At 38.6% G+C, this 24490-nt stretch overlaps 1 protein-coding gene across 6 annotated transcripts in view; it reads left to right on the top strand.

The window, feature by feature from the left end:
- The window catches only part of TLN2 (talin 2), a 152408-nt gene extending 132052 nt beyond the window's left edge, over positions 1 to 20356 (top strand). For all 6 annotated transcript variants that reach the window (XM_071754900.1, XM_071754902.1, XM_071754905.1 and 3 more), the window contains 8 exons: positions 3228 to 3335; positions 5043 to 5148; positions 8924 to 9048; positions 15589 to 15714; positions 17435 to 17497; positions 17583 to 17765; positions 19105 to 19230; positions 20031 to 20356. In XM_071754900.1, coding sequence (XP_071611001.1) covers positions 3228 to 3335; positions 5043 to 5148; positions 8924 to 9048; positions 15589 to 15714; positions 17435 to 17497; positions 17583 to 17765; positions 19105 to 19230; positions 20031 to 20159 — 966 coding nt within the window. In that variant the 3' untranslated portion in view covers positions 20160 to 20356. The remainder of the gene's footprint in view (positions 1 to 3227; positions 3336 to 5042; positions 5149 to 8923; positions 9049 to 15588; positions 15715 to 17434; positions 17498 to 17582; positions 17766 to 19104; positions 19231 to 20030) is intronic.
- Positions 20357 to 24490: the final 4134 nt, after the last annotated feature.

The raw sequence follows: 24490 nt of genomic DNA, 5'->3' as shown, positions 1-24490 counted from the left end.
GCCACATTTTTGTTTCAGTCTCTTCAAACAGGCAGCAAATTCTCAGCAAGAGAATCCTTTGTTTCCAAAAATGTTATAAACACATTCACTTATACAATGCACAACCCCCCTGGTCATGTTGAACATTTAATGCTGAACATTCATCTTTTTGTGCTTACATTTGCTCCCAGCTAATTTAGTAGTCTCAGAGTTCATGCATTACTCTAGGGTCCAACAGGCTGAAACTTCTTGCAAGGTGAACAATGGGGATGCTGGAAAAGCATTTGTGATCTCCTTCACAAAAAAAGAAATCTACAGTAGGAAAAATAGCTGGGAATCATTTTATTTAACCTGTATTGATAAACTGACAAGGAGGTATTCCTAAACAGTTGACTCCTATGAATGAGGCTCTCCTAATCTAATTTAATAAGGAACATTCAAACTTAACAGCAGATTCCCTATAGAGTGGTTTAGAACAATAAAAGCAAAGGCTTAAGCTCTCGTTCTATCTTGTCTAGCTTTCCTAAAATCAACAGCAGTTTTTTGGCATGCAGGAAAAAAAGTCTCCAGGTATAATAACTTTAAGCTCAATGTAAACTGTATGACAAAGTAGACGTGTCATTTAATGAAGCCTTTAAATAAACAATTTGTACCAGACTTTGTTTAAAAAATCCTTTTTCTACAAATTTCGCTTAGAGACTTAAACATCTTACTCTGTTAGTTTCTACAAATTGATGCTTTATCAGGTATTTCCATGATAAGCCACATCCCTTGACTTTTAGGGGCGGGTTCCAGCAGTCTTAGCCTTGCTTTGCCATAAAGCTGTGCAATGCAGTGGAGCTTGGGTTTTGTGACATTTGACAAATACTGTCCAGGGTGATTAAGCTACTTTGTACAATAAGCAATGACAAATAATCAGATTTTGACATCCTTTTGGCTAAGGTAAAAGTGCATGTATGTGATCTGTGGTAGGACTGTAAAGAACATAGCTCAGAATTCCCTGGTGTCAGCAATTTAAATTTAAGTTCCATTTCATTGCCAGCTGCCTAAGGCAAGTAGTATAAGAGAGAGACTGCTTAGCTGGTATGTATATGGTTGGGCTCGTTCTGCTACACATGAATTTAGTGCTCATTACTAATTCTATGCTTATTAAGTAGGTATCATTTCAAGAGACAATCAGGTTGATTACAGTGGGTATAATGAACCACAACAGTGCTCATTTAAGTCAGTGGAAATGCTGTAATTACATTTACTGAAGGTTAGAGCAGACCCTAAGATAATAACAATTCCTGTCTATTAGCTATTTGTAACTCTGCAGTAAGTAATCTGTGTGTAATATCATGACTTGGAATGACTGCTGTTGGAAAAGAAACAGGTACAAAAGGTCCGTCAAAAGCAGAGAAAATAATTGCATTAATGATTTAGATCATTACATAGCCTGTAGATTGAGAAAAATGGTAATTCACCTTTTCTCACCAGTCATTAGACTCTATCTAGAATACTGCATCCAGTTTGGGGATTGCCAAACAAAGAAAGGCACAGATGAAACTGGAGCAAGCTCAGCAGACCCCTCCCGGATGGTTGGGGCTTGAGCACACACCCTGTGAGCAGACACTGAAAAGCTGCCTCCTGGGTCTGGGGGAGAGATGTGTTTGGGGGCCCCCAAAACCCACCTGGACATTGCAGAGGGGATGCAGTGCTGGGCTATGGGCCTGAGGTGCATGGCAGGGGAAGGAAGTGCAATGGTCAAAATTCAAAACATAAGAACTTCCAATTATTCTACTATGGGGATAATTAAGCATTGAGACAGGGTTAAAAGTATATGAAGTCTCCAGCTTTGGAGATCTTCAAAGACTGAAGAGAACTGGTCTGGATTTAATGTTGACACAGCTGTAAGGCAGGAGGTTGGACTATGTGAGTTCTCCAAGTTCCTTCAAACAGCACTGTGTTTGACTCCAGCTGTCTCAGTACATTTTACCTCCACAAGTTATTCATCAGTGCTGATGGCCTGAAAGTTGCAGGACTGGAGTTAAGTAGTGCTTGCTGCCTTAATGTTTTGGAAGAACATGCAGAGAAAATAAGGGCTGATAGTGAAGAGAAGCCTCAGCATGAGGAAATAAATGTGTTCTCATTCTTTGGACACATTTTCTGGGTACGACTGGAAAAGTGCCATTTCTGTGTGAGTTCTAAATGGTATGGGGATATTTGTGTTGGGATATTCCTGGGTTACAGAAATGTCTTAACATGTCTTTATCACCTTGTTAGTCTGATGTGAAGTACATGGAAGACTCATTGAACCTTAAAAATGCTTCCAAAATATGTTGATAGTAAAGCATGAAAGGAAGCTTGTTTGTTTGTTTGTTTGTTTGTTAAATGTGTGCAGAAGAAAGAGATATTAGGGTGCTTCAAATCTAGACATGTGAAACTTTAGGAGGTACATCTCCCCTGTTTGAAAATGAAAAATGATGTTCTGTGTTTTTTGCGCCTCTAGAAACAGTTTGAATTATGCTGAAGATGCAGAAAATCCTATCCTATTTCCTTCCATTGCCTTTCCCTTCAGATGATTTTTTTTTTTTTTTTGTCAAGATGAGCAGCTGAAGGTTGCTGATGGAGAGCTGCTTTCGTGCTCTGCTGATCCTGAACTCCCCAGCAGAGGGAGCCCACAGACCAGTTCCAGGCCCAAATCACAGCAGCGCTTTCTGGGGGAGCCGAAGGCTGCGGGAAGGGCTTAAAATAAGTGAGCAGTGAGATAACCCCCCCGGTCCGAGTGGAAGAGCCTGGAGGGCTCTTGTTTTGTGAGAGGAAATGTTTTGTGAGAGGAAATGGAAGGTTTATAGATTTGTAGGCTTTTTCACTTTCTAACAACTTGTACATATGTTCAATTAAAAAAAAAAAAAAAAAAAAAAAGCCCCCCTAGGAGCTTATTATAGAAAACACAGGATGTGAAGAGGCCACTGTTTTCACTTTTCACTTTTTATTAAAAATAAAATGGTTGAAATAGCAGGAGGAAGGAGTCTTACACAGGAGGATGTGCTGATAAAAGAAGTGTTCCCAGCCATGCTCTGGCACTGGAGCTCTGCTGTCTTCCCAGTGCAGTTTGCTTACACCTTTACAACAGAAAGTCCCTCAGGCTCACATGTCATTTGAGTGTTATGAAAAAATCTTTCCTTCTCTTTACCCTATCTTTTCTGTGTTGACCTTCTCTTGAGGGAGCAGCCTTGGGTATTAATGTAATTTTTTCTCTTCAGCAAGCGTCGTATCACCCAGATGTGAGTGAAGAAGTCCGAGAGAGAGCTCTGCGCTTTGGAACAGAATGTACCCTGGGATACTTGGAACTTCTGGAACATGTTCTCCTGGTAAGGAGGAGTCAGTCTGCATGCACATTATGGAGTGTAATCTCTGACATCTTCCGTGAAGTGGCTGATGGGGACACATTTTTATCAGTTTGTCACAAGACTATGAGCAGTTTCGTTATTCAGAAAAAGAAAGCTGAAGTAAACTCAGAACTTGAGCTCAAACTGTGAGCAGGAGGAAGACTGGAAACACTTAAATGGAACTGAATTCTGGATCAATTCTGGAGGCAGAACACATCCTGACCTAAAAACTTTCCGACAAACAGGTTTCTTTAAGCCTAATATAAACATTAACCATTCTTATTTGTCCCCCCAGACCAAAGAGGTTACATGATCTTTATGAACACACTTCTACACACCCTTTGCAGTCTTGATTCCACAAAAATAAAAGGTTCCTACTCAATGCCATTTCCAGATGCCAGGCCAGCATTACCAATGATTAACTGAGCTGTTTTCCTGACATACACAATCTTGCTAACTTCACATTGTAGCTCAGATTTGTTTTGCTCAGATAAAAGAAAACAACAGCATGATGTTTTCAGCATCAGACAATCCTGTTGCTTCCTGATTGGTGTTACTCTGGTAATTAAGAGAACCTCTAGGTCTACTCTCTCATTAAATTTATAACCCCTCGAAACACACATCACCTTGCACTAGAAATGTCTGATCAGTCCATGTGGCACCTTGTGATACAATTGTTAGAAAGTTCAGTGATGTCTTTGTGTGGGTTGTGTGGGTGTCTCAACATAGGGGTGCCAAGGAGCACTATTCAGCAGCCATATTTCTTGTGATTTTCTTGAAAATTCTATCTACTTGTTCAGTTCCAACATTGTCACCACTATCATAGGTAGCACTAGTGTTGTAACAGTGGCTGGGGCAGAAAATGCCATTCTTTGCTATAGTCCTGACCATATTCATGTGGTTTTGGACATATTTTGGAAGATAACCCTTGAGATGCTCAACACTCAGTTTCTGCCATACTGATGGAGTATGCAGTGCACAGTTAAAACCATGTTGTTACTTTTTGTTGGCACTGGAGATTGTTTAGTTATCAAAAGTTCTTGTACTTTGGTTTACTATGGAAACTAAGTGACTAAAACATCCTTAGGAAGCAGGACACCAGTCCACCCCTTCATTGAATGGCAGCTCTAGAGGGAGAGAATTTCTTACATGTCAGAGTTCACACTTGGCAAAGCTCAGAAAACAATTCAGTTTAGTCTGTTCCATCAAAGTAAGGGGTTAGGCATTTGACTGCAAATGGGAAACATGCTTATGAAAAGATTAAATGTGTTTTTAAATGTACACCTGGATTTCAGAGCTGCTTTGCAAGGGAGTTTATGGAAAACATTAAGAAAATCTGCAACTGACTGATTTTTGGAAACTTAACCTCATGTTTTACTCTCAAATCTCTCTGTATGTCTGGTACTCTCAAAAAGTTTTAAGTATAAATGAATTTCCAGAATTTAGTCTTCATAGTTTCTTGTTACAGTGTGGTAATTAAAAAAACAAATGTTTTTCCTCCTCAGGGGAGGAATTCAACTTTACCATCTGAATGCCTGACTTTTCCTTTTTCTCACTGCAGTCATGTTTTCTCTCAGCTGGTTTCTGTATAAAGTAAACCTTTCAAAAGTGTGCCTTGAGAATGTTCCAGCATTCTCTGGAATCCTTACCAATATAGAGTATTACATTTTTTGGGTTTTTTTCCCTTAGATCCTTCAAAAAGCAACTCCAGAACTAAAGCATCAGTTGGCCTCTTTCTCCAAGCGGATTGCTGGTGCTGTTACAGAGCTCATCCAGTCAGCAGAAGCAATGAAAGGTGAGCTGGGCAGCCTTGCTGCTTGCACAGTGTGCTTTTTACTCCACAGATGATGATCTGCCTTTTTTTTTTTTAGTTTAAAACAGTTGGATGGCTGGTTCCTTTCCTTACACTCATGTTTGTTCAGTCAAAACAAGCCCTTTGCTTTGCTGTGATAGTTGCTTTCTGACTTCAAATAACTTCAAATAAAAGGGAATAAAGTATATCATCTTATTGCATTAATACTCAGCCTCTAGTAATGATGTCAGTTTTAGGTTTTATAGTGCTTACTATCCTCTCTCTGGGTCCTGCTCTTCAAAGTATGTTACTGAAACAATGAGACTTCAGAAAATTGCGGTCTGGATGATTTTCTGAATTCTTAGAATTGAATAACTTCTCAACAAAATGAGGAACAGAAAATTACTCGGCCTCTGTGCAAAGTTTGATTGTTTGGATGTTTTTTGTGATCTGCCTACTCTTACTAAGCTTTCATATGGCACAGGCAGGGGTGGAGTCTTAATTTTCAGGTTGCTTCAGAAGGAACTGTCTGTGACAGTCTCTTCTCTCTTGGAGTTGGTCTTTCTCAGCTCATGCTTTTCACCTGGTGCAGCAAACAGCTTCTGCTACAGACAGTGTCCTTTGAAGCACATCTGTGATTCATGCAAAGAAAGATGGAAGCCAATAGTTCTGTAAGCTACAGAACTCATGAAGCCTGATATCCAAAGTGTTTATTTTTATGAGCTCATGTGGTAGTGTTCCCATGAGATAAAATAGCTGAAGCAACTTGCAGAAACTGTATTTTTTTGAGACTGATGTCTTTCTATCAGATACACTTGAAATTAGTTAATGAACTCGAAATTCATTAAGGTTGGACAAGTATGTCCTTGGATATGCACATACAGAGAGTAGCCTACTTTCATACAAACAGCACAAGTCTCTTTTCCTTAGGGAATGGAACTAAAAATACAAACGAGAATAAAATAGAATAAAATAGGCCTGCAATGACCTTTTAGTCCAACTGCCTGACCACTTCAGAGCTGGCAAAAAGTTAAAGCATATTATTAAGAGTATTGTCCAAATGCCTCTTAAACACTGCCAGGCTTGGGGCATCGACCACTGCTTCAGGAAGCCTGCATGGACGTGGGATTCAGGATGGTTTGGACTCTGTGATCCCTGTGTGTCCCTTCCTAAGTCACAGTCTGTGATTCTAGATAGAAATTCAGCACTGAAGCCAGCAATGAATTCCATTGCTTAGCAGAACTTCAGTGCTCTTGTAACAGAGTAATGGTGTTTATTCTCAGACACCAATTTGTTTAGTATAATTTTTATCCAGCGATGCAAGAAAACTTGTAGTATAACATTTCTAACATTCTGTATTAATATATATAAAGGGTGCTGTTATTAAACATTAGACCATTACTGCTGAAGCACATCTACTACCAGACTTACTGGGAACTTCAGTCTAAAGAAATCCTCACAGCCATCAGAAAGGCATATGAGCATTCTGATCTCATAGGTTACAGAATGCTACAGTAAAATAATTTGAATAAAGCAGTGTAATAAAATTTGTTTTCTGTTCACCACAACCAAAGGCTTCTAGTAAATTTGTATTTGTTCAATCATTCCTTCCTAAGTGAGGCCAGAGAACCCTATACTACCCTATATCCTGTGGAATATGGACTTGCAGGTTTTCCTCAGTTATTTCCTGCTTGTATCAGTATAAATTCCTTGGAAAAGAGTCCTGACAAAACACTTCTCATAGATGGGGATTCCTTTTTTACATGTTGTTTTTTGTGTTTTGTTTTTTTTTTCATTCTATATCTTGATGGAGTTATTCTGTTTCATACAAAACTGATATATATTATGCTTTTAGCCTGTTCTTGTAAATTTATTGAATTCTTAAGCCTTTTCTGCACTCTTTATGTTTTGAAATTTCTGTTTCCATTTGCTAGCAAGCCAAGTCAATGTCAGGATCTTTCTATTCTCTAGTTGCTTTTATAGAATCCTTTTACTGTCCTCATCTCTGAAGATGTTAATTTCCAGTATTTCCTGCGTTGTAATTCTTATTCAGTAAAGTGAAAAATTCCTTTTTCTTTCTTACTTTTCACTTACTGCCTGCAGATTTCTTTTAAGTTCACTTAAAAAGGTTTTTTTTGTGGAAAGTAATTTTTTTAAAAATAATTCCTCATTTTCATTCTTAATTTTCATTTATATTTTCATTTATAGATACATGATAAAATTCTGTCTCCTAGCCAATTTAGCATGTAGATGTTTTCACCTTTGTGAAATGTTTGTATTTTGTTGGTTTTGTTTTGTTTTTTAAAGGAAATGCTGTATTTCACAAGTTTGGGTTTGACTGTGTTTATATATACTGCCTGTATCAATTTCTTTTTGCTTCCTTTTTCCTTTTCTATATGAGGGTTTAATATAGAATTTATTCCTCTTGGACACCATTTGAGCTGAGAAACTGACTACAGTAATGTTTTGGTAAAAAACCATATATATCTATATACTCTATAGGGATGAAACGTAGCTCACTGGGATTACAGTGAACTTCATTTTCTGCCAGAACATAATAAATAGGAGTGGGTCATTTTGTGTTCTCCTGTTTTTTGGTCATCCACAGCAGAAACCACCTCATTCTTGAGCTGGAGCAATGTTACCCTAAGCATTCAATGTTTTTTCCTTTGATGTTTGGATCAGAGATGGGTTATGCTGTTCCTGATGGAAAGTACCAGTATCCCTCCCCCCAGTCACTCCTCCTTAGTAACAATTAATATTTCAGTTGATGTTAGATTCACCCAAACATTCTGATCAAGTTTCAGTAAGTTCAAAAAGGCCTCTTTTTTTGTTTCCCCTCTGTTTTTTTCATTCTAGCTTGGTCTTCCTTTGCCTGGTGTACACTGCTTCCCATCCTTTTCTGTTTTCATCTGTGACATCGCTCTCTCCCCTTGCCCTTTGTACTTTTGAACTTATAAGTTTTCTTCATGGTTTTCTGTTTCTCTCCATCTGAGTTTTATTTTGGCTGTTTTGTTGTTTCCCTCAGTCTAGTGCATGGATGCTTTCTGAATCTTGTCATCCAGAGAACAATGTTATGAAATTGAAAATAATAATGCATTGAGAGCTCAGAAAAATCTGAGATGACCTCCAGCCAAGTATTCATTTGGCAGACGTATAAAATTTATTTGAGCCAAGAAAATACTAAAAAGTCAGCCCACCCACATTCCCTCAAAAAACAAAAAAACAAAAAACTCTGGCTGTGGTACAGAAACTCCTTTGGCTTCATCTACAGTATTGTTAGAAATATGTTGCCAAAAGCATGCTTTCTTCAGTCAATGCTTCATCTCTAACCACTGCCAAAAAAGAGACTGAAAAGTGTCCTGCAGATGATTGTTGTCTGTAACATTGTCCTCTTTGTCAATGTCCTTCTCAATGTACTTTGCAACTTAGTCAAGTTAGGAACCATATTGATAAGAGCTCTGATAAACCAAAGCTGAGTGAGAGCTGGTTTTGTTCCCAGTATGCATAGTATCCCTTTCCAAAGCTGCTTTGCTTACAAAGTTCTTAAGTTACTTTCATAACAGAATAATCCTGCTAAATACTTTTTTTCACTCTGACTTGCATTCTGCTCTCAGTGGCATAAGCTACAGCGCTTTTATGCCATTGTGGTACTAAAATCAGATTTCTGCAATGTGCATTCTGTGTTTGACACTTGAAGTGTGATTGTAAATCACTCTGCTTGAATGGCAGCTCACAGGGGCACTGAAGTTATTGTCTTCGTCTCCATTAATTTCAGGGACGGAGTGGGTGGATCCTGAAGATCCAACAGTCATTGCTGAGACAGAGCTACTAGGGGCTGCAGCATCAATTGAGGCTGCAGCAAAGAAGTTAGAGCAGCTGAAACCCAGAGCCAAGCCAAAGGTGAGTGTCCATCCCCATTGTTTTTTTCAAGTTAATAAAGCAAAAGATGCATCTAGCCCATATGTTGACGTATACGTTGTTACTGTCCACAAGAATGTTATAAGCAATCAAACCTTGCATCAGATTCGGTGCCAGTAGACACTACACTGGATGGGACTGAGCCATCCAGTGAAGAAGAGGGTAAAAAGATGCTTTTCAGGCAGTGATTCAAGTGCCAGCCATGAGTAAGCAAAGGAAGAAAAGCTAAATGTTAGAAATGCCTTTAAGAATTACAGTAGCATTACTATTGATCATTTACTTTTCTGTTTCCAAACACATTTTACTGATGTGAAAAGTCATTCTCACTTGCTTTCCTTGGAAGACCCTTTGTTCTCATCTGAATGTGTGTAGTATAGCAGGAGAAAGCAGCAGTTCCACAAGGGATTCAGCAGAATACAAAAGACTTTTGGGATTTTCTGAGAAGAAAACCATAACATTTTATGACATGCTAAAAGAGCAGTTGCTCGAATATGTGGCATGACCATTTCTGTTTAATTTTCCTGAAGGAAAATAAATTAGAGTTAGTTTTCAAAGCAAATAATGTTGTGTGTTACCAGATCATTTCAAATGTGTCTCTGAATTTACTGAAGCTGAAACAATGAAGTTAAACTGTCTCTTATCACACATGGTACTGAGGGAATGGCTGAAACTGCTGTCATGGTTGTATGCATAGCTCACACGACTGAATGACTGAGAATTCCTGTCTCCTGCCTAGTGTGGAATAACAGGCAGGTTTTAGAAGCAATTACCATGCTGCCTAGAATTGCATCTCTAAAATGATAGTCCTGCTTTGGTTGCACAAGTGACATCAGGAAAGGACTGTGTATCCATTTACTTGTTTATGGTGCTTTGTTAGGTGCAAAACTGTTTTCTAAGTGAAGGTAATAAGGTCTTCTTAAAAAGCCAGGCCTCAAGAACATTGAGCATTGGATGCTTGTGTTTGGTGCAGGGTGGGATGTTGTCATTCGGGAACATCAGATGAAATAGTTCTTGGTAGCTTTACTTTGAGGACTTCCCACTCACCCTTCCACCCCCACCTCCCTTGTTTAGTAGTGGGAATAAATTAACTCATGAAAAAGAAATGGGCTTTGTCCTGTGTTTAACAAGTACATCCATTTTGTTTGTAAAGAAAAATGGTCCTTTATAATGAGATTCTGCAGAGCAGAGGACACAGGCTGAGTCTGAGGAAAGGAAGAGTCCTCCATCACCTTTTCTACACAATCACTGCACAATAGCATATATGTGTTGCCTAGTAACCATGGAGCAGTTTCCTTCCAACATCTAAGCCACTCCAGGGTCATTGTAATTTCCTAGTGAATACAAATCTCACACCTGCTCCTCATTTAACATGTTAATTAGAGTATCCAGTGTGCCTGTGATTTATTGGCCTGTTATTCGTCATTTTCTGAAACTAAAATTCATATCCAACTGTTTGTTTCATCTGGGATTTAAACAGTCTTTACATTCTTTTAATCCCTTTCACAATATGGGTTGTATTACACCTCAAAGGTACTAGGAATATCACAGGGTGTCTCTGATACCATTTTTTCTGCTGAAGACTTGTAGCTTGTATCCTCCAGGAATAGGATATCCTGCTTGGAGCAAGCTCTGTCTTCCTCATCCTCATCTTTGACAACATCCTAGTCTTGTAGTGTGAATGCCTAGGCTAGGTGAAGGAGTTGATAAAATTTATTTTCCTTATGTTTAGTTTATGAAATGCGGGAATAGCAGCTAAATTCTACACTGGAACAGACCACTGGTCCAGTTAGACCAGTATCCTGCTTTGGTAACAGAAAGCATAATGAAGTGAACTTGCATAGAAGTCCTTAGTTGGTAATTTTAGAATAATCTGCCTGCAGGATATCAGTCATCTTAATCGCTGTTAACTGGTGGCTGATTCTCTGTTTCTAGGTAAGCTCTGTTATTGGGGCAGGGAGTAGGAGTCACTTGATTTAGGCTTGAAATTTTCATCGTTGTGTTTGCCTCTTACCTCTATAGAAAAACAAAGTTGAAGGTAGGGGTTTTTCTCATTTGCTCGACTATAATTTTATTATACTTTTTCTAGATTTCTTGTTTTGTCTTCATATTTTTACACCTGTTATACCCCCTTGATCACTTAGACTGAGACCAATAGCATGAGATGTCTTCATTTTCTGCTACTGGGAACCATCTTATCCCAGAGAAAAAAATTCAAATAAGACACAGATCTGCTAACTGCTGCCCATGTTTTATTGTATGAAGCGTATTCTCTTTGCTTTAAACCCTGGTTGTTTGGCTGCTGCTGAATGTGCTACTAAAATGCTTACTCTGCTTGTCCCCTGCCCCACTGATACCCTGGTGATATTTGCCTTATATTTTGCAAGTATTTCAGGACTCTTCTACATAGGTGTTGTTACTCCTCCCTGTGACACAAAACCTATTCACTATCATTCTCATTGCAGTGTTCAAGGTGGGAAATGGTTTGTGTAGCAAGATCTTTATTAAGCAAGTTTTGGCTGTTGTATTTCCTTTAAATACAACTGTATTTTTCCTGAGTGTGGACTTTTTTTTTTTCCCTCTGTTTTCTATTTTTGGAGGGTCAAGTGTCTTGCAGGGCAGCCACATATTCCTCCTGTTATGCAAATATCCCACTGGCTGCAAAACAACCCCTGAAATTAGCAATTTTTTGAAGAAGAAAAACATTTTGTCTAGTATGTTTCACTAATACTGGGAAAAGAACACCTCTAAGGAAAGAGGTGCAGTAGATGGCATACAACAGCAGAGAGCATTGCTGTACCTACCCTGTCCTGTTGGGAGGCTCCTCGTGCTTCTGTGCAGGCTTATGCCTTCAGACCCAAGTGTCTTCAGTAGTGAGTAAGATTTCCCTGCTGTTAGCTTTCAGTAGTTTGTCCTTTTATTTTCCCCAAGATGAATCAAACCTGGATGCCTTTTTCTGCAGGACTCTGTGTGATATGTTTGATATATTAGGTTGTTATTTAATCCAACTATATATCAAACATATTCCTACAGTGTCCTGCCCTGTCTCCGGGGGTTTTTACATAGTAGAAGGCAATCTGAAGGAGTACAGTCACTCACAAGCAGGTGTAGAAGACTTTCTGTAGGTTCCTAGTGTAGTCTGATTTAAATATATACATGAAGGGCTCCTTTATCAATAGAGTTTCTCCTGGAGGGACTTTTAAGTTGTGTAGGGCCTTATATGACAGTGAGCAGCAGCAGCTGTGCCAAAAACTTTCATTGAAATGCTTATAGTGTTTTCTCTGGCCCATACTTGTTTTCTTTTTTTGAAACAGAAGATGAGAGCTGTTCAAAATAAAATGGTTTGTCATTTGTAATTTTTTTTCTACTATTTAGCAATCAGACCGAGGGCTCACTTGTTTTCCTGTTAACTCTGGCTTTATTTATGCTGCCCCTGGTAATGGAGATTCTATAGAAAACTGGTGGAACCACCTCAAATAGTGGATCAAGGGTTGGACTTGATGATCTCTGAGGTCCCTTCCAACCCAGCCAATTCTATGATTCTATGAAATTATATATATATATTGGCACTATCAGTATTTTCAAGATGTTTCATGCTACAGACTTTGTAGGTAGCCCAAGCATTTTAGTTTGATCTGGTAACTTCATCTTTCAGTCCATTTATACCCATGTACAGTCAGTAACAGCTTATCTGTTTAAGCTGATGGAGAAGGATGAGCTGATCTTCACGGGGGCTATTTGAAGAGGGAGAAGCCTATCACTTGTCTCATAGGTCTTACTTGCTAAAGAAACCAACGTAACAAACAGTAAAGTACCTCATATGTTGTGAGGGGACTGCTGATGAGTGTGAACTTAAGGACACACATTTTGGTAATGGGAGTGGGTAGAAGAATTACTTCTCCTGTAGGGCACTCCTCTGTGTTCAGTCTGGACTGCTCAGTGTCCTGATTTCCTAGGGCTGCAGGGGAACAAGCCCACAGCTCTGACTGAGCATTGTGCCAACTGCCACAGTTTGAGTGCTGTGTAAGGCTGCTCCTTTAAATTCCTCTGAATTCCTTTAAACTCCCCTAAATTCTCCACCCGGGGGACCAACTGTTAGGACTTTTAAACTGTTTTTCCAGAAATAAAAGTTGTGAGATGACAGGAAAGGTAGGATTTGGATATTGAAGACACTTGGGGTGTGGTTTCATCTCCCCACCCACCTGATTTCAATATTTTTGTAAAGAAATCCATATGGTCCACAGAAGTAAAAAGAAATCTGTTGCCTGATGAGATATGTAGGTTTAGCTGAGCAGTTTTCCTGCTGAGCTTTACCTGCTGCTCCGGGGTGGAAGTTAATTCAGGCACTATACAGTAGCATTCTCAGTAAGGCAAGAATGGACTTCTCTGCATTTCCTTTACAATTAATAATTTGTGCTTAGCACTTCAGTGCAGTGTTTTGTCCACTGTGCTGCACTGATAGCTGTGCTTCTTCAGCCTCTTCTTGGTGGCTTGGTTTTTGGCAAAATTAATACCATTTGGGCACCTACACAACTTCCTAATGGTCAGGATACAGGCGTGGGTATTTCATTAGACTTTACCCAAAAAATGACATGAATAAACAGCTACTGAAATCCTCACTCAAGTTTGTATTCCCGACAAGGCTGACGTGTAAAGGATAATGCACACGATGTATTTTGGTATGTTGGAAATGAAAATTTTTGGACTCTCAATAACAGGAAGCCTTGGACAAAAGTCAAAGGGCAGTAGCAGTCTCTTAAACTGACTGCCCAGTAGTGTGTTTGTTGGTATTTCAAGTCTTTAGTCAACTTAAATAAAAGTCAACAATAAATTTGTTTTAATAATAAAAAGAAATCTAATAGTGACTATACTGAATTCCATTTAGTCACTTTGGCTTTGTGGTTGAAGTGTAGGATTTTTATAAACAAGACTTGAGGCCTGTGCATCCATTGAAGACCAGAGTGATTATCACTTAGATACAATAGTGGTAATGATGCTACATTACAAGCATTGCCAAATATACATGTTGAGTATGACTTGCTTACCTTACAAAGAAGTTCTTATACTCCTGTTACAAAGAAATATGCTTCAGTGAATAGGATTAGCCCATCAGCAAGGCAAGAGAAATACCTTTTCTTCAATCACGTGGCTTTTCCTAAAGGATAAGAAAAATTTTAAAAGGCTAAACAACATCTGCAAGTCAGCTTTTCTTTTTAGATCATTCAGTTTTGCTGGTGTGTATGGATGCTATTATTTCATCTTTGTTTTAGTTATATGAAGTGCTATAAAACTGGGCACTGCAGTGATTTGTAATTACTCCTGATTATGTGTTACTATTTTATTAATGACTCCTATTTCATCAAATTGCAGTAACAAGAGAACTAAACCTGACAAATGTAGATGGATGGGCTTTAGCCTTGCAAATGAAGTCCCCAATTTTCTAACTGGAAGCCCACTTAGTTGCTCTTCCTAAGTTAGTTATTTGACACAGGACTGCTGTGGTTTCATAAGCTGCAAGAAACCTGTATTTCAAAAGCCTCATCCCTCACAAGTCAGTCTGTTCTGGTATTGTATCCACTATCCTTAAGGATCATATTGCATTGGATTGTGGTAGGCTGGTGATTTGACCACAAACAGAATACATTCTGTTGTTTTGTTTACTGTAAAAACCAATCAGAATACTTGGCCCAGTTTTGGTTCCATTTAAGATAACAATAACCATTTATTTCTATTTTGTTAACTATTCAGAAGCTAGCAAGCCTGTTCAAATGGATAAATGTTTTCAGTATTGGTTTAAATGATTAGAAAGGGAAGTTGTTGATTTATGAAGCAATAGATTTGCATTTTAAGTAACAAGAAACCTCTCAAAGAAAAGCTGATCCCTTTGGACATGCTTGTTGAAAGACACGTTTGGATGACTGAAGTGTTCCAGGCAGATCTTTGAAACTTCATATCTCCAAGGTGACTAAACTGGACTGCTTCCCAATGCTGCTCTCTTTGAAATGCCACTTACCAAAAGCTCTTACCAAAAGCTGTTAAATGTATGCACTTGATTTTTTACATTTTTTAGTATAGGTGAATGAAGCAATACATATATATTGCTGTTCTTTTTTACTGCTTTAAGGAAATGCTCAACTAGGTTAGCAATCCTGGAAAGTCAGTATTATAGCACTATGGGGAATCTTGATATGAAAAAAACAAGGATTTCTTTTCAGATCTGCTCTTTTCTGAATATGGTTTTGAGTAGCCCTAGTGGAGGTAACATATTAGGAAGTCAAAGGCAATTATTTTTAAGTATCTTGTGTGTTAACACAGCCACAAGGGCAACTTAAGATTTAAATTCCCTTTTGTTGACTGTCAGCTTTAGTCCCCGTAAAACTCCTTTGCAGAAAACTATGGTTTAGGTCTCAGTGAATTTACTGACGTATTGCAAAATCTTGTCTCACTTGGTTATATGTTCTTAAGCTTGAAAATACAACTGTTTTCAGGTGGATAATGTGTGACATTGTTCTTTCTTGGTTATAGCAAGCAGATGAGACTCTGGATTTCGAAGAACAGATCCTGGAAGCAGCTAAATCCATTGCAGCTGCTACCAGTGCCCTTGTGAAGTCAGCCTCAGCAGCCCAGAGAGAACTGGTGGCACAGGGAAAGGTGGGTAAACAGGACAAATAGGAACAGAAGGGGGAAAAAGCATCAAAAGTGAATCTTGTTTGCTAACTGTTCTCTGCTAAAATGTTAGGAAAGGAGCTTGAGAATGATTAATGAAAATGTAAACCATCACATTGCTCATCACAATACATGGTACAGGTCTGGTTCTTTTGCAAAAAAAAAAAAGCAACAAACAATAAAAACACAACAAAGCCCCAGAGCAATTATGCTTGTTTAAACCTCACAAGTGGAATCAAGTATATGGCTCTGCAGATGTTTCCACTGTGGGGGTATTTTTGTGTTTCTGGGTTTATTTTTTTCATTTCATGAAGATCTGTGATTCAAGCTAGACATGTCTAGTCAGTCCCACAGACAGCTCAGAGATCCAAAACCAAATGTCAAATATGCAATACCACTCTGGACCAGAAAAGCAAGGGGGACTCACTAATTGTGCCCTCAGTGTTGTGTTACCTGATTGAGTGGGGCCACAGGCCTGCACGCAGATTCAGTTTATTTAAGTGGAAGTGTTTGTAATTATTGTTGGGACCAATGGATGGAGTGTTGTAACAGGTGCTGCCCTTCTGGTCTGGTCAGGATTGAGATCTTTGTAATTTGTTTCATTGCCATCACTGTTCTTTTTTTCCCAGTTAATATCCTTTGCAATATAAAATCTGAATATCAAATACATGTTGTCTGTGAGAACAATTTGTTATAGGATCATTGTTGTTGTATAGTTATGGTTTCCAGTTTCATATAATTCTCTGCTCTGAGCAGATAGTTACAAAAGCACTATGCTGTCTACTTCAGATTCCCATGGAGCTTGTTTAGCTGCAGCAGGAGAACAGAACACTTGTTCAGAACAGATGTGATGTAACTGTTTCAAATGACCCGTAGCTGTGGAACTTATCAATAATGTATAAAACAATTTATTAGTAAGACCCATCGAAATCTGGCTGTAGAGACAGTCCAAAAAATGAGAATTTTGACTTACCTTCTTTGTTTAGGGTATTGTGCACTCTACCCTTATGTGATAAGACCTGTTCTTATTTAGTTTCATTATGACATACAGCTTGCTTTACGTTCCTCATCACAACATCTGTCAAGTTACACAGAATAGTATAGAAAGCATTTCTATCCTGCTACTCCCAGATTCAGGCAGTTGGGAGTGGGGCAGTGGCAGTTACAGAATTATATATGTCATTACTTTCATCTGACATGGGAAGGAAACTGGGCTGCTTTCCTCAAATGCCAATGTTAGGCACAACGGCAATTAGAAGGCTTCCCTGTAGAGCTTTCTGTTTTGTACCCTCCCACAGTGCCAGAATCAGAAGGGATTCAGGAATAATGTAAATCCCTATGTGTTATTGGGACAAGAGTGTTATTGAAGGCCAGGAGATTAGGAACAACTACTTCTTCTACTGTTGCTTTAAGTAAAAATCTCAACTGCAACAGTCATTACTCTGGGACTTCTACACATGTTCCAAGGATGGGGCAGTTCAAGCAGCATAGCAAGCTGAACAAGAGCTGAGGAGGCAGATGTGCACTGGAAGCAAACTTACTCTGACAACTGACTTTCAGGTGGATTTTCTGCTCCCCTACATGCTGGGCACAGTCACAAGTTCAGGTGTTTTCTTTTTTTCATGGATTACTCTTTGTCTAAAACTGGAACAATGCAATTGTATTTTCTCTTCCATTGTAAGCCACCTCTGAACTGTTTTTTCAGGTTGGAGCAATCCCTGCAAATGCAGCTGATGATGGACAGTGGTCTCAGGGACTTATTTCCGCTGTGAGTAACTACTCTTCAGGAAAAACTGGCACCTGATGATACCCTGTGAGAATACCCAGTGACTTGCATTTTTATTGTCTCCTAGGCCCGAATGGTGGCAGCTGCAACCAGTAATCTCTGTGAAGCAGCTAATGCCTCAGTACAAGGCCACGCTAGTGAGGAGAAGCTCATCTCATCTGCCAAACAAGTGGCAGCCTCTACAGCACAGTTGCTTGTAGCTTGCAAAGTGAAGGCTGATCATGACTCTGAAGCTGTGAGGAGGCTACAGGTACTTGTGTTCTTCATTACTCAGAACCCATAGCAGTGCTGTATGAAGAGTTTTTTAGCACTGTGTGAACAAACCCCAAATTTTAATAGTTTTTTGAACTTCCGGAATTCTTTTCCATTTTTTCCCGGTGGGATTCTGGAACACTTAGTCACCAAGGATGAAGTGATTGTGCTCCCATAACTCTTCAGTACTAGAGTCCACATCAGCCCAGAATTGTCTTTTCCTGCCTCTGCCCTGACATTGAATGATAAAAAAGGTGGAAAGGAGAAGTATTCCAGTAAGAGCCAAGAAGGAGGCAGAGGTACAATTTTGGGGTATCAGCCAATTTAAAACACAAAATACCAGTCATAAAACTTATCTTATCTAAACTCTCAGATTTAAAGGACTGCCAGTGATATATGGAAGGTCTCATTTACACCTCTGTGTGCATAACCAATTAAACCATGGACAGTTCATGGACTGTTCTCCTTCCAGAGCCAGTTTTCCATCACTTTAACCAGCTCTTAGTACACTGGAGCAAATTCAGTGCCATGTTTTTAATGATGCTGAGCCCTGTGCTCCTGTCACAAGTCTGCACAGGTTATGTCCTAGCTAATGATCTGCCAAACCTCAGTGCTTCAAATGAAGTGCCAGCTCCAGCTTTAGCTTTAGTAGAAGTCTGTGTTTTGTTTGTGCAAGGACTCTTCCAGTCATCTCCATGAGGATCAAGGAGCTGGAATTTCTGAATTACCACTCTTCTGATATCCACTTCCATATCCATTAAAACAGGGCCTGTGCACGTGGTCAGTCCTGAGCCTGCAGTATGTATTCTAGTAAGGATACTTGTCAGAGTTAGTATACAGGTAGCTTAGTTTTCCTTTTCCTTTTGGTGCTGACACTACTCAGTATAGACTACAAAGTGACTGTTTATCTTCTGAAATCTCAGCATATTTAAGGAAATACAAGCTTAAATGTGAGATAATCATGGTTGTCTATGTGGATAATTTGCTTTGGTGAAAGTCCAATAACTGAAAATTTTAATTCCGGTAAAATCTACTTATTCCTAAAAAAAAAAAAAAAAAATCTGGCCTGCGTTGTGTGTAATGACATGCTATTTCATCCACTGTTTTATTTTCAACTGTTTGGGGGAGAAAAAGAAATCTCATTTGTGACTTTTTCAGCTTCCATGTTCTTAAATAAAGGAATTGTGTTTCTCTCTGTAGGGTAGATTTTGAAAGATTAATTTGCTTTGGGAAGAACAAACCACACCTTTCCTGTGTAGTCAAGCAAAAGGTGGTTTAATTTTGGTGCTGAGGTGAACCCATGTTAAGTTATGTGGGTTTTTTTGTTTTTTTCAAAGGCTGCAGGAAATGCTGTCAAGAGAGCATCAGACAATCTTGTCAGGGCTGCCCAAAAAGCGGCGTTTGGGAAAGCAGAGGATGACGACGTTGTAGTCAAAACAAAGTTCGTGGGTGGCATTGCTCAGGTTGGTACAATCACTCAGGAACTAAAGTAGAGAAAAACTAACAGAAATGTGGCATAGTGTTACAGTGCCCATCTGCTGCGTTGCAGGCTGGGGAAATATTTGTAGAAATCTGTGATAAATTACTTGCTGTCTCACTGATCAGTAACCCCTGACAGAACAACAAAGTGGGGTTGTGTCAGATGTCTGCACTTCTTTGTTGATCATTTAGTATACTGGCAGTTACCATTGGCCAGTATGTTGGGTTTTTCTAGTTCTGATGAAGTTTCCATGGTTCTTTTTAAATTTATGTAAATTCACTATTCCCACATCTCTATTTTTGTATGTATAGAATGAATGAAATAGAGAGTGAGCAGTAAGAGCTAGTGGTATTTCATTACTCTGACTGTAATAAGGATGGGGAAATAACAGTATTTAAAAGCATCTTCCAAGGCTTTGAGCTTGTACCAGCTTCTGGATTCACTGTTAGTAATGTGTTCAATTTTATTATCACTCAAATAGGAGTGGATATCTTGGTGGATATCTTACATGTGCCGTTGCAAGATCCATAGTGGATGTGTGCTTAAACTATGCTGGTACATTCTTTTTAGTCTTCTTTAATAAATTTGTGGGAATACAATATTGTTCTTAATGGCACAGTCCTGGAACCTTGAAAAATGTGAGCAACTCATGCCAAAATAATTATGCTTTGGTGCTTTTCTGGAGAATGCTCAAGACCGAGCTGTGACTGGTGTGTAACAGGAAGAAATCGTGTTTTACAGACAGTATTTCTTGCTGTCATAGTGCATGCTTCTGTTTTCTAGATCATTGCAGCCCAAGAAGAAATGCTGAAGAAGGAAAGAGAGCTGGAAGAGGCAAGGAAAAAGTTGGCTCAGATCCGCCAGCAGCAATATAAATTTCTACCCACAGAGCTGAGAGAAGATGAGGGTTAACCTGCTGACGTTTTCTTGGTTTTTTCCCTCTTCTTTCTTTTTTGTCTATTTTTTTTTCTTTTCAAGAAATAAGCTAAAGGGGGACAGTACAGTGAGAACTGCTTTGACAACATTCTGGTATGCCAAGCACTTACCTAAATAAACTACCTGTCATAGCTTTGGATGAGCAGAGGGCAATAAATACTTGTTCTTTCTCATCTGGTCAGCTGAGGTGCATGGTGATCAAATAATGGTACAGTGTTAGGTTCATCATTCCTGTTCCTTCCTTGACTTATCTCAGGAGAGAATGTTTCACTTTTTACTAAAGATACTAAATCAGTATTATTGTCACTTTCCTGATGCTTGAGATATTTATCGTTCCTTGACTTGTTATAAAACATTATTAATAGGAAAACAGTCAAGAAATCTTTACTATGATAAATATCACATGAGCAGGTGGTTCTCCCCCAACTGCCTTTGTAAAAAGAAGACCAAGATGAAGAAGGATGTATGCCTGAGTGGAGAAACACGCATGAGTGTGGGTTTGAAGAAAATGCCTGTCCTCTTCAGTGTCATTTAGCTGGTTCATCCCAAAACTGGAGGAATTGTCTCTGCACCTGTTTGCACTAGTAGTATTACTCCTTACCTGATACCAACAAGCTTCTGCTTGTACCGTATTTAGGTTTACAAATGTGGCAATAGCCATTCTTTAAAGAGCTCAGAAAACAAAGAAATTGAAACCTTATCACTGCCTCAGTAATAGCAGGTTCATGAAGGAAAATGCTGTTTCAATTATATACCTCTAATGTGTGACTACTTTTACAGTATTATACACATACACACATGCTCTAACATTGGACTGAGTAGTTTGCATTTTGTTTTCTAATTGAAGTTATCTGGTTTGCACTGAGGTATTTCTGTTAGAATGTATGCTGGTTAAAAAAGGGAAATGCCCAGTACAAGAAAAGACTATCACAGCTCTTGTTATTCTTTTAATAATCTCATTTATACCTTTGTTTGTTTTGAAACCTGTGGCTATTATAGGAGATAAGAGTGATTTACAAGTAGACTTTTCCTGTAATATATTTTTTAAAAATCTGGACTCCAGGGAGTTTGTTTTCATAGTTGGTACTGATGAAAATGTACTCACCATGGAATTGCAGAGAAGGAATAACAGCAATCTATCAGAAGTCTTTGTCTTCAGCTGCAGAAAGGTACAGTATGCTCTCAGTATCTCTGTGGTCACCTAAGCAATAGCAATATGGGTAAAGTGAGGAACACTTTTTACCATGTCAAAGAAAGAACACAAATCACAGCATCTTCAACTAGCAAAAGTTAAACTATTTGACCAGCCACAGAAATACCTTCTCTCCTAACAGCAGTTTCCAACATGCCTCCAATTCAAGCCCTCTTAAACAATAGTGTCAGGTCTGTTTAGGTCAAAGGATGTTGCCACTCCAGTCCTTCTCAAGGCTGAGTTGTCACTGAGATACCTGCCAAGTCCATTCTGCTGAGCCTGTTCTGTTATATGCATACCCACCTAGTTGTCTTTGTTGCAGAAGTACTTGTCTTGTAGACTCAAAAGTAACCCCCCTAGTGGTAAGTTTACCAGTTTAGATAGTACTAACTCCTCATTTAAGTTACCTGCATGAGATATAATTATCAGGATTTTTGTCACACTAGTGTTAAATATGCAAGAAATTACTAGAGAATTAATAAATACTGAAGTGTACAAGGATTTTTATTGTTAGTCTCTTCTCTGGTACTGACATATTTCAGACTCAGTAGAGTTGCTGGAGAATGCACAATCATGAGAGGAAAAATTGGCAAATCCCAAATGGAATCACTGGCATTGATGGATGTGCTGTGATGAGTAGGCTCGTGTGCATATGCAAACCTTTACTATCAGAGACATGCAATTCCAAGTTTGGTAATTTTCTACTTCAGCACAATTGATTTGTTTCTTTTCACTTAACTCACTGTGAGCAGTGTCACAGAAAACTCAGTGCTAAGAATTCCTACACCAAAAAGGCTTCCTGTAAACTTAAGCAGAAGCCTAAATTGGTCTTTATTGCTGTAAATAAAGACATCTCCAGTGATAGGAATGTTCTGCTGTTGGTAGGTCCAGCTTCTTTGCAGCTTATGGCTCGTAATCTTTTTTTTTAATCTGGATTAGCCCTCACATTCCCCTCTCTTTCATAAAGATTTTTATGACAGATTTGATACTGCTTCCTTTTTTAACCTATTATTTCATCTCATTAAAACGTGAAGAAAGATGATGCTGTCCTTAGCACCATGCCAATATTTTATTGTAGGTAAAAAACTGTTGTAATGCATTTTGATCAGGATGGTATTCGCCAGTTTGATAGAAGCCAAAAGCCTGGTGAAATGCAACTTTGTATGGAAATTGTACAGCTAGAAAACTTCGTATGTAGAAGAAAAGAGCATGCTTAAATGGTGCTCCAGATAAATTTGTTCAGGCATTTTAGCACAATTGTTCTCTTTACTTCTGATTTATTGCCTCCTCTTATGTGACAGGAAGTATTTTTCTCCTTACTTACGTCCTCCATAGAGGAATTACGGTCAGATGAATGGCTGAGTTGAACAACTGAAGTATTTTTTTAATCAGAACTTTGGGTCTTCATTTGGGAAACAATCTGAGAATATAAACTCATCTAAAATCTTTCAATTTCATTTTTTTTCTTGCTGTTGTAATTTGCAGTACCACTGAAGTCCAGATGTGAACATCTGTGGACATCTGTGGAGCTTGGAAGGACTCCATGCATTTATTTGGCATGGGGCTTTGCAGCAGGAAGTGAGAAGTTGGAGTAAGGGATGGAAGGTAGTTAATAAAAAGGACAAGTGTTTACTTTGTTCCTGTTAACTTGTGAAATGGCAAATGAGCTCTGTATCTCACCCTTCTTCATGTGGAATTCACTTGAAGGAACTGTATGCAAATTAAAAGCAAAATGTCTCAAAGTTGTTTATGTACAAAGTCTAGTGGTGCTTCCCCAACTGTTCAAAAAATTTGTCTAAACTGTTCTACATCAGAAGCCTTGAAATTTAAAAAAAAAAATTGAAGACTAGACTGATGCTTTATCTGTCCCTTTCCCTTTGATTTCCTGCATCTTTGTTACTTAATTCCTAATGAATGGATGGATACATAATCTAGAAACCTCCTCAGCATAAATAGATTGAGCTCATGAGCACATTTTTGCTTTTAATCATTCTAAACTGATAATGCCCTTACTACATTTATTTTCCCTACATTTGTTTTTTTTTTTTTTTTTTTTAAAGCTCTGGTTTGGGATTTTATTTATTAATTTTTTTGTCCCATAACTTTGGTAGAGGTTTTGTCCTAATGAGTGCATCATGATTAATGAAGAGAGTTAATCTGCCCATAACTGTCATGGTTCTGAATGCTGTTTTTCTGTATTCATAGTAATACACATTCAACATATTGTGCATGTTCATATTAATGGAACAAAACATTTCTGTGGCACAGAGTTTGATGCCAAATGCAGAAACTGTTTTGTCATGTGAGTTGCAAGACTTACTAATTGCTGTTTTGTTTGACCATGGTACCTGCAATGAAGTCTGATAAATTAGTTAGGAGGCAGTCAGATGCATAGACAAGATCTGGCTCATGGTAACAGAGACTTGTATTATCTCTCCCAAGTAGTTCCTCCTTGCAGTGGAAGAACCTTGTGATCAAGACTCTTTTGTAATTATATGCTGGAGGTTCTAGGGGGTTGAACTTTCCCTTTGTCTTCCCTTCCCCACAAAGTTTGTAGTCATGATACCACACCAAATTCATAATTACTTTTTTCTGTCTTAACCAACACTAAGCCCTTGAAGGAATTCTTTTTTTTTTTCTCCATGTGGGTATTTGTGACTTTTGTTAGGTGCTCATCAAGCAAAGGATCATTTTGCTTTTTGAACAAAATAAGGCAGAAATTGTATGTATCTGTAAGGCTGGGAAAAGGAAGAATTCCCGGGTGATAGAGAACGTTCCTTTTAAAGCTGTGCTGCAAAGACAAAACTATGAGCACATACTTTGTGGTATGTCAGTGACCATTTGCTGTTCCTAAAATATAATATGTTAACCAAGCATAAATATATTTAAAAATCCAATACCAGTGAATCAGGGGTGTTGGATGCTTGTTGGTGTTGGTTTCTTCTGGGGAAGACTAGTTTTACTTTTATGTAAGTTATGATTTCCATTTTATGCTTTGTTTCTCCATGTCCAATATTAACTGTGTGTGTACCTGCAGTTAGGCTTCTTCATCTCCTTATGAAATTGTGCCAGAAATCTCAGTGCTGATGGGTTGCATTACAACTGCTTTGTTGCT

Source organism: Heliangelus exortis, chromosome 11, assembly GCF_036169615.1.
Source record: "Heliangelus exortis chromosome 11, bHelExo1.hap1, whole genome shotgun sequence".
Lineage (NCBI taxonomy): Eukaryota > Metazoa > Chordata > Aves > Apodiformes > Trochilidae > Heliangelus > Heliangelus exortis.
The sequence above is the reverse complement of the archived record's forward strand: the minus strand, read 5'-3'. Positions and strand labels throughout refer to the sequence as shown.